The sequence below is a fragment of the Sturnira hondurensis genome, unplaced genomic scaffold (assembly GCF_014824575.4).
Source record: "Sturnira hondurensis isolate 20B ecotype Veracruz unplaced genomic scaffold, ASM1482457v3 Scaffold0004136, whole genome shotgun sequence".
Lineage (NCBI taxonomy): Eukaryota > Metazoa > Chordata > Mammalia > Chiroptera > Phyllostomidae > Sturnira > Sturnira hondurensis.
Window position 1 is genome coordinate 913,551 of NW_028076767.1, and position 10,508 is coordinate 924,058.

Consider the following 10,508-nt stretch of genomic DNA (forward strand, 5'->3'; position numbering starts at 1 on the left):
TGCAGAGTGTGCTGAGAGACGAGATTTGGTGGGGAAATCCTGAATAAGAGCTGAGAGGACTATTATTCGTTCAAAGAGACGTGATGACTCTAAGTACACATTTAAGTAGGCATCCTTGGAAAGACAAAACAAAGCTTAAGAAGATGGAAGGTAGAAGTGAAAGGTGTTTTGGGCCAAGAGAAAGAAAGTGACCCAATGTTTTTATAGATGATTTTGGGGAAGGAGATGTTCTGGGCAGCAACTTCACTTGAGCAACAGATTATCATAACTTAATTTTAGAATCTAAAGCTCTTTTTTATGTTTAAATGTCTCTAAAGAAAACTGTTATGTAAAAATAAGATTACATGATGGTACTTGGAGCGTATGAATGAACATTTAGATGCATCACGTATATGTGGACACAGACCCAAATATTAGTCCCTTTTTGAAACAGGCTGGATCTTTTAAAATAGTATAATCATATTCTTAGGACGAATTTTTTTAAGTCTGGATTAAATTCAAACCCAAACTCACTTCCTCTCTTTCTTCCTTCTTTAGACCATTGCGGGCCTTCGGAGTGAGCTGGGGAGGACTCGTGAATGCATTAACACTCTCCAGAAGGAGAGAAGGTGGGAGCCACGTGTGTTCACAACTGCAACAGAAACAAAGCAATAGCATTTCTTTCTGCTTTTATAGAAAAAATGTCTACAGAGATTTTTACCATCTCCATAGACTTTTTTTTTAATTTAGAAGACATTTTTTAAACTGAGAAATCTTAGGATTCCGGCATGAAGGTACAGTCTCTATTTGAAGAGTAACGCATAAGTAACGAAAAATCATCTGGCTGATTAAATTAGGTTTCGAGTTTTGACGGCATTCCTTGAAAATTGGTGAAGCATTTTCAGTGACTTCTGATTCTGTGTGTGTCTTGTATGTGTGTTTTCCCTACTTCTAAAGAAACCAGGACACTTTCTCCAGAAGCATCCAGCTTCCTACCAGGTTTATCAGGTTTGTCGGAACTGCCTCCCATCCTACTGTGTCTCGGGGGGCTAAATATTTCCTCAGTTCCTGTCTCCTGTTGTCGTTCCTTTAGAAGACAGAATTTCTGACCCTCAATAAGAAGATTCCCCTGAGGGAAGACCTTTATTTTTAGGCGCAATGCTTCGTCTTTAGTAGATGCCTGATAAATTACTTATTATGTGTATATATGGATGATGAGATGTGCCTCATAATATAAGTGTAAAAAAATTTAGAAAATCTGTGATAATTCATGAAAAGAAGGTTAACATTTTCAACGTAGTTTAGTCATTCAAGTGTTAAAAGGAATTTTAATCTTTTTCATCACATATGAAAAAGAGATTAGACATAAAATTAAGGAAAGTAGTATAGCAATAAAAAGGCAATTTTGAAATTTAAAATGTAGAAAAAGGAAGGAAAATTTGAAATTTAATTCTTTAAAACTTAATTCTTAAAATGATTATTTCAAACTAATTATTTTAAGTTAATTAATTATTTTCTTTAATGTAATTCATACCTGCTACATGCATCTCTGGCTCCCTAGTTAGGTGTTTAGCAACATAAAGTATACTAACACGTGAGGCTGATTAGTGAATAAATATATGTGAAGGGTTTATCCTTGTTTCTGTCTGCATTATTATTTTTATCAGTGAATTGGATGAAATAGTAGAGGGCATGCTTCTCAAATGTGTGTAACACGACAAGAAAGTCACAGACAATAAGCTGAAGGACAACCTTGGATCACTAAGATGTGAACAGTCTGGAACACTGGAGCAATTAACAAAGACCACCTTTTAAAGGCTCACATGCAGGCCCTGCAATTACAGGCCCAGATTCAGAACGAATTGTGTGGAAAAAACCCGAGATACACAGTTTACTGTAAATTCAACAACAGCCAAAACGGTGTCACTGACTATTTAGAAGGCAACTCAGACTACATTAGAAGGAAGAGTATCATTCGATCATTACTTACCTACTCATCACTCTGAACTCGGCTGGGTGCTGAGGAGGGAAAGAAATGCCTCACTGCTCTCTGCGCCTTTCACCAGGCTCGGAGCGTTCATGCCCTGTTTGAAGGCCCACGCTCCTGAAGACCAGAAAGCAGAATTACAGATAAAGATTAAAAACAAGTTCAGAAAGGCAGATTCCAGATCATTTGAAAGGAACTATTTCTCAAGTAGTCTGAATTATTTGTTAACCATGGATGTCGCCTGGAAAGTGTTGTGCCACGAGTTGCAGGAAATCTTTTAACACCTGCTATCGCCTGGTATCAGGTGGATTATGTTCACCTGAAACTCCGAAGGGGCGTTTCTCCCTAAAAAAATAAAATAAAATAAAAACAGAGTCAGAAAAAAGAACTCTAGTTCTGACAGGGCTTTGGGAGAAAGAGAAACAAGTGGTCGTAACAAGTGCGACACTTTAAGTGTAGAAAATCATGTTAGGCCTGACGACAAGGTTTAATTGTCTGCAATATCAAATCCTTGGGCCAACTCCTTTCTGGAAAACTCACCAGAAAGATATACTTGAACCTTAATTATGATTTAGGGTTTTAGAGTCAGACCCCTGCTTCTCCCAGGAGTGACTGTCTGGAAGTTCGAGGGCTGGCCCACAGGAGTGCCTGCCTCGGATGGAAGTCCAGACTAAATTCCAAGACCTCTCCAAGGTCTACTGCAATTAGAATTTCAAAGGCTCCAACGTGGGAAAATGTTGCATTGGCCACCAGAGAGCCCGTTTCTGCAAATTCTGCAAACGTGCCCGCAGCACTGATCACGAAGTGAGATTGTGCTTCTGTGGCCACTTTTAACTGGGCACGGACTCTACAACAGGCACAATTTTAGGCCTTCATCTGAGGATATGGCAACGGGCAAAAGAGAAAAAACATTTGCCAGAGTAAAGAGACCATAAGCCCTTATTAAGTAATAAATGATATATAAATAAGATAATAAGTAAAACCAATTGTATGTCATGTCATGCAACCAGCCAGAAGTTTGAAGACCGGAGACTAAGTCAAAATCTAAGACACTCAGTAGCAATTAGAGCTCACAAAAAGCCATGGAGACACATACGGTGGGGGAGGGGAGGGCAGGTGCTGCAGCAGAGGTCGGGAGCTCTGCTTTGCCATTTCAAGTAGGGCAGTCAGGGAGGGCCTCTCCAAAAAGCATGATGGTGAGCTAGGCTTAAAGAGGAGGGAGGGAGCCAAGCAAGAACTTGAGGGAAAGAGTTCCAGGCAGAGGGGCCGAAGGAGCAGCGTCGGAGGGGAGAATGTGCCTAGTGTGTGTAAAGGGTGGCCGAGATCTCTGTGTGGCTGGAGGGCAGTGAGTGAGCTGGAGGAAGCAGAGAGGATGTCAAAGAGGGAAGGAGGGCCTTGAGCACCTTGTCTGCCTCTGTAAGACCTTTGCTTCTTCTAGATAAGTAAGGGAACCACTGGAGGGTTTTGAGCAGAGGAGTGACATCATCTGCCTTATGCATTGCCCTGACTACTCTGTTCCTTCTTTAAACCAACAAACAACTAGATTTAGGAAGAGGAGCCAAAACAGAGCCATAGTTTGTGAATTGCATCATTGCTTCTTCCCTGTGGTCTTGGTCAGCTGGTGGGTGTTTAGACATGACATGTGCACTGTCCCTCTACACGGAGTGTTTCTAGACAAAAGCATAATGAACCAAGGCAATAGCCACATTTGAGTGTATGGTGAAGGTATGCCTGATGCGTTTTCTAAAACTTCTGAAAGCCAGTGCAATTCTTCATGGAATCCTGTAACAGACACAAAGGGCAGTTGGACATGGTGAACAAACAGGTTCAAGTAGGATTGGTCAATGTTTGATAATAGTGGATCTTCTACACACGCGTCTACTTAGTCTGCTCACCTCTTAAGCCAGCTTTGTCTGCTGGCTTCCTGTCTTTTCGACTCACCTACCTGTCCTCTTTCCAGGCTCCTCAAAAAACAGTTAAACCGACACAAAGACAAGCTGCGAGCCATATATGCCTCCCAAGAAGAAAAAAGTTGCAGGTTTGAAATAAAGATTCATGAACTCACAGCCAGCCAGCACAGTCTGTGGACCAGGCTACAGCAAATGGGGCAGAATTTACAGGTATCAAAGGTGGGAGACCCTGGCCCTATGGACCCTCAGGAAGCCTGACCTCGGATCCTCTGGTCAAGGGAGGGTTGCAGCCTGAAACTTCGCATCTCACCTCGATCAGCCTCTTCCCTACCCTCTCCTCTTCAGTTGATTGTGTACCCCAATCAACTCCCACTTTTATTCTCCACACACTACATCCTCCCGCTTTGTGCAGGTAGTGCCCTTGGGAGAGAACAGTATTGGTACCATTGAGAAACAGTAGACCCAGGGCAAAGGGGTTCTTTACAACTTCGATTCATTTTTTTTTTTTTTACAACTTCGATTCTTAAAACTTTTGAGTCTCAGTATCTCTTTGACATTCTTTAAAAAATTTGAGAATCCCGTGGAGCTTTTGTGGGTTATAGCTCTCGCTATTCACTATAATCAAAACTAAAACTGAGACATGGTTTTAAAATAAATGGGTTAACTAATTTAAAAATGAAAATAATAATCTATTATATATGTAACATTTTAAACAGTGACTACGTAGTTTTTAGACTTAGAAGAGTGGTATCATTTTACAATTTCTATAAATCTCTAAGATCTGCCTTAAGAGCTGGATTTTCATGGCTGCTTCAGCATTCAATCTGCTGCAAGATGTTTTGGTTGAACTATATGAAGAAATCTGACCTCATGCTGACTTGCAGTTGAAAAGAGAGTAATTTAATAGATTTTCAGATAATTGGAGATCTTCTCTGATACTACACCGAAGCATGATAAAGGATTGTTTCTTAAATGATAGTTGCAATATTGAATTTGAAGCTACATATCTATTTTACACTCTGTGTTATTAAAACATAATGTTCTGTTCTCTTTGAATGAATCTTCTACCCATGCCTAATTCTGCAGCATCAGGCATTGGTCATTTGGAAGTTCACAGAGCTATGCTGAACTTTCTAATGCTCACCTATTTCATTATACAAGACAAAAAAAAAAAAGCCTCATTCATTAATATCGTCACTAATCTCACCAGAAATGTCTTTAAGAATTGGAAAGGTAGCAAGCTCGTGGTGGTGAATGTAAGTTTTCCAAAATCCTAATTTTTGCTTAAAATCTCAACAGCTAAAATTGACAACACATATTATTAACTGTTTTTCTTACTGTGACAGTCACATTTCATTTATTTTTGAGATGTTTGCCAAATACCCAAGCCTGAATAACACAGCATGTGAGTAGTTCTGCACAGAGCCAGTTTTTGTGTTTCAGTAAACATCAGAAGTGTTTTACACATACTTCCCACTTCATCACAGACAATATTAAAAAGATGTGTTTTATTATAAAGAAAATTCAAAAAATTTTTCTGTACTCTCAAGGATATTCTTAAGTGGAACTTCCTGTTTTTTTTTTAAGGGCAAGTGCATGATGACAAATACTATGATGACTAGCACTGTTCATTGATGCGACCTGGATTTCTACCAAGGCACGCACAGCTTTAGCTTTACTTACTCTTGATTTTGCACCTTCAGTATAAATAAGTATCACTGTGAAAGTAAGTTCAATATCATGGAGCTCTTTAAGGGTCTCAGGATCCTCCAGGAATCTGTGGACCACACTTTGTAGGGATCACACCCCCTATATTTTATACCTGTGGATTATCATGAAACCACAATATACCTGCCTAGTATATCATTATGAACATGTTTTTTAACAAGACTTTTTGACCTATTAATTCGATAGGCTGATGTTTTCAGACATTCCGAATGATGTATTTAGAACCTGAGTTTCTAGAACCTAGAATTTTTCAAACTTCTTGTAACTAATCCCTGTGATATTTTGATATCACAGCTGTTTTAACTTTTGTAGGCAGTTTTAGGTCGACATTGAATTAACAGCATAAAATAAAATCGTGATGAATTTAGAGAGCAGAAAGAAATCTTGCATTAAAATGTCTTCTTGGAACACTAAAATTTAATGCATTTATGAAAAATAGGGTGAATGTTAATTTGTCCACAAATAAAGCTTTCTTTCTCCAGGCAATGTTACAGCCACTCCATTCATCTTCTTCTCGTCAAAATATGGTTTCCAAGGGTGACCATGAAATGGGTGAACGGTTTTGGAAGGAAGGAGATTCTTCCAGGATCAAGAATGCCATTGAGGATGGTTCAGAATGGGAACCTCTTCCTAACCCCATCGTGGCTGACAGAAGTCAACAAAGTCAAACAAAAGTAAAGGATGCTTTACCAAAGTCAGAATCACCACAGGCCATTTTGCAGCCATCTTCAATGCAAAGCACCAGGGCACAAAGCCAAACACGAGAGATCACTAGCGAAATCTTTAGCTCCTCCTCCAGTTCCCAGGAGGGACCACTGCAGGACACCCTCCAGATTAATTCTGCTGAAATAAACAGTCCTACTCTGGCACCCATGGAAAGGAGAGAGACGGTTAACATCCAGGAGGAAAAGGATGAGCTGGAGGAGGAGGAACTGAAAGAATTGTTATCAAAACTTATGGATGCCTTCACTCTAGAAATGCCATCAGGTAAGATTTGCACAATCAATAGAAGTAGCGATGGCCTTTTACTCTGCCGTTTAAAACACTTGCTTTTATAACATTAGCTTAGCAGGTACAATTCATCTAGTAAGTACAACTCATCAACAATTCATCAACAGAGTCATGAATCTTTTGGATACCAGTAGCATCTCTGAACTTGATTTCTAGTATTGCCTAATTCATAGGGCTGCTGTGAGCATAAAATCCATGAGATTTTAGTATAGTACTGGCACTCACCATGAATTTAGTAAGTGCTCATTATCTTCTTCATAAGCTATGACTCACTGCTAAATTCTGAAGGCTCTCTGTTTAATCCTTTTATTATAGTTATTTCTTCTCTTTTGTCACAACATTGTCTTACTTATAGAGTGCTTTGTTATCTTAATATATGGATATTTATATCCACACCTATTTCTGTATGAGAAAGGCTCAGATCTTTTATGTGGGAGTAATCATCTAGAGATGTGATAGAACAGAGGATAATGTCCTTGTGTGTTCCTGAATCAAAGGAGGCCTCAAAATATTTCTGACTTGATATATTGGTTTGCTAGGGCTGCCATAACAAAGTACCACAGACTGGGTGGCTGTGGTATACACATAAATAATTTTTTTTTAGCCCTGGCTGGCTTAGCTCAGTGGATTGAGCGTGGGTCTGAGAACCACATGATCGCAGTTCGATTCCCAGTCAGGGCACATGCCTGGGTTGCAGGCCAGTTCCCAGCAGGGGACAATGAGAGGCAACCATACATTGATATTTCTCTCTTTCTCTCCTTCCCTTCCTCTCTAAAGATAAATAAATAAATAAATAAAAATTAATAAACTTTTTAAAAAATAATTTTTTAAGAGTCCTGAAGCCTAAAGTCTGAGATCAAGATGTCAGCAACATTGGTGTTTTCTGAGGTCTCTCTCTAGCTTGTAGATGGCTGTCTTCTCCTTGTGTTTTCATGCCATTTTCTCTTTGTTTGTCCCTACTCAAATTTCCTTTTTTCATAAGGACACTACATATATTGGATTAGGACCAACCCATATAACTTCATTTTACTGTAATTAACTCTTTAAAAATTCTGTCTCTAAATAGAATCACATTCTGAGGTAGTGAGGGTTAGGACTTCAGTATATGAATTTGGAGAGGGAAGCACAACACAGCCCATAACAATTGGTAAACTGTAGAATGGGTGCATAATGTCAGTTGGATATTGAACTTGGTAGAGTCAATGAATTCATTATTTGGTGATTCTAAAAATCTCTACTGTGGAAGGAGTTGGAGTTAAAATTCTTGCATCAGAGAAAACAAGATCACAAAGATCCCAGAAGCATGCCCAGACTCCCTGAGACCAAGATGGCTTGGGAACTCCTTGTGCCTGGTTCTTAGGCTGACACAAGATTCCACCCACTGTACCTCCATCTAAATAAACATCAGTGGGATCATGATAAGCATTCAAAGCAAAGTCAATATCCACTTGACCTTTTTAGCAAAACTTCACATAAAAGTTTGGCTTTATTCTAGAAATTCATTTAGTATTTTAAATCTTTATCTCATTTTTATTTTTTGTTTTTGTTTCTCCAATTGAGCTTCTGAAAGCTGCTGATTTCTAAAATGTTGTGTTGGGTTACCCATCAACAATATAGTTGGCTGTCTTGCACATTTCAGATTCCTAATAAAGGAGGTTTCCTACACATATTTGAAAGACAATATCCCAACACTGTGTTCAGTTTGATACCTCAAGATGAGAGACTTATGCATATGTTAAATGATTTTATCAAGGTTTACCATTAAAGGAAAATCATGAAAAAGTAAAGTTTGTTTCTCAATCAGGTAATGTAATAATGTCTAAAGATGCAATTAGCGTTATTCAATATTATAGAAAATATAAAAATACACCTGAAAAAATTTCAGGGCAAAAATTATGCATACCAAACTTTAGTAACTGCCAAATTGTAGGTCTTTCTACAGCACAGCCTTTACAATGAATTATAGAGGACCAATCAAACTATGAATTAATAATTATAGAGCCAGGGTTCTCAAAGTATAGTTTCTAGACCATCAGGATAACCTAGGAACTTACTAGAAATGCAATTTTTTGTGCTCCATTCTTGATATACTATGGGATATAATAGATATATTGTTAGATGGATGGCTAGATAGATAGATAGATAGACAGACAGACAGATGGATAGATAGATGTAGGTTTTGTTTCTTCAGTTGAGCTTAAGAAAGCTGCTAATTTCTAAACTGTATTGTGTCGGCATACATATATATATACACACACACACACACCACATACATATAGAGAGAAAGATATTTATTTTAAAGAAGTGGCCACATGATTATGGAGCCGACAAGTCCCAACACCTGCCCTAGCAAGCTAGAGACCCAGAAGAGCCAATGAGTAGTTTCAGGGCAAAGCTGGCGGACTCGAGACTTAGAAAGAGCTGGTGTTTCATTGTGAGTTCCAAGTTAGAAGAACACTGGTGTCCCAGCTGGAAGGCAGTCAGACAGAAGAAAGGCTCTCACCCAGACTTTGTTCCACTCAAGCCTTCAGTTGACTGGATGAGGTCCATCCACATTAGGGAGGGCAATCTGCTTCATTCAGTCTGCTTATTCGTTGTCCACCTCGTTCAGAAACACCCACACAGACACACCTGGAGTAACATTTGATCAAGTATCTGGGCACATTAGTGCCATCAGGTGACACATTAAATTGACCATCATGTATACCAGGGGTGTCCAACCTTTTGGTGTCTCTGGGCCACACTGTAAGGAAAAGAGTTGTCTTGGGCCACACATTAAATACATTGCAACATGTAAACACTAAAAAATCTCATAATGTTTTAAATAAATTTACGGTTTTGTGTTGGGCCACATTTATAGCCATCCTGGGCCACATGTACACATGGTATATTGAATCAGAACTCTCGGTAGGAACTAGCAGTGTTTTTTTTAACACTCCCCAGGTGATTCTAATGTACACCAGGATTTGGAAAGCACTGCTCTAGAGTGAGTGGGCTTTCTGACTCCTGAGATTTCTGCTTGGAGTCATGGGAAAATGCCTTTTAAGAACACACAACCTCGTTGGGTTAGAAACTGATCCCGGTAAACAAAAGTCATCTCATTTGCTAGCTGGTTTAGAGAAAGGGCGTTGTCATCTGGAACTGAGGAGAGGCGGATTCTGTCCCTCCCTGTCCTAGAGCTTTATCATGATCAGCTTCAGAACCTACGGGTACCTTCTCTGAAGGACTCCTCTGTTTCTTGATTTCAGACCCACAGTCGTCAGTAACTACGGACCTGTATTGTGGAGCTGAGCGAGTAGGCAGGGCCTTCTCTGCGCTTGTTGATCAAATCACCTTGGCAAACTTGAAGTGAGAAGGAGTCCAGTCGCAAAGGCCCCTTGGGGTGATAACAACACGTATTTTCAAAATCTGTACTGAAAGAACTAAGCCTTCTACCCCCTATCTCAATAGTCTGGTGTGAAGCCTGAAGAAAAGTTTAATTTTCAATCCCCTTACTCATGTGTCTCAGTTCTTCACAGGAAAACCTTTGGGAGCAAAGGGTGGTTGAGGGAAATGGAAAGAAGAAGCCAGATCACACCCAGATGTGCCGAGTTTCCAGTAGAAAGCCATTCTTACTTTGAAAACCATGGAAGTCATACTCAAGTGTGTGACCTATATGAACTTGTGCAACTACTTTCTTCAATATTATTTAAATGACTTAATTAGTGACCTAATTTTCTATCTGGTTGGTCTTGCTCGAGAATAAACTTACAAATACACACACACAATTGAATGCATGCAGAACTGGTGAACTCTCAATAAACTGTGGATTGTACCAATTTTCTGGTTGTGTTATTATACTATAGTTTGCAAGAGGTTGTCATTGACAGAGACTGGATGCTGTATAGGATATC

General features: G+C 39.3%; 1 protein-coding gene across 1 annotated transcript in view; it reads left to right on the forward strand.

Moving 5' to 3' along the window:
- Nucleotides 1–10,225, forward strand: part of DYTN (dystrotelin) — a 45,643-nt gene extending 35,418 nt beyond the window's left edge. The window contains exons 10-12 of the mRNA XM_037043498.1: nucleotides 3,927–4,086; nucleotides 6,087–6,591; nucleotides 9,864–10,225. Coding sequence (XP_036899393.1) covers nucleotides 3,927–4,086; nucleotides 6,087–6,591; nucleotides 9,864–9,967 — 769 coding nt within the window. The 3' untranslated portion in view covers nucleotides 9,968–10,225. The remainder of the gene's footprint in view (nucleotides 1–3,926; nucleotides 4,087–6,086; nucleotides 6,592–9,863) is intronic.
- The last annotated feature ends 283 nt before the right edge of the window (nucleotides 10,226–10,508 follow it).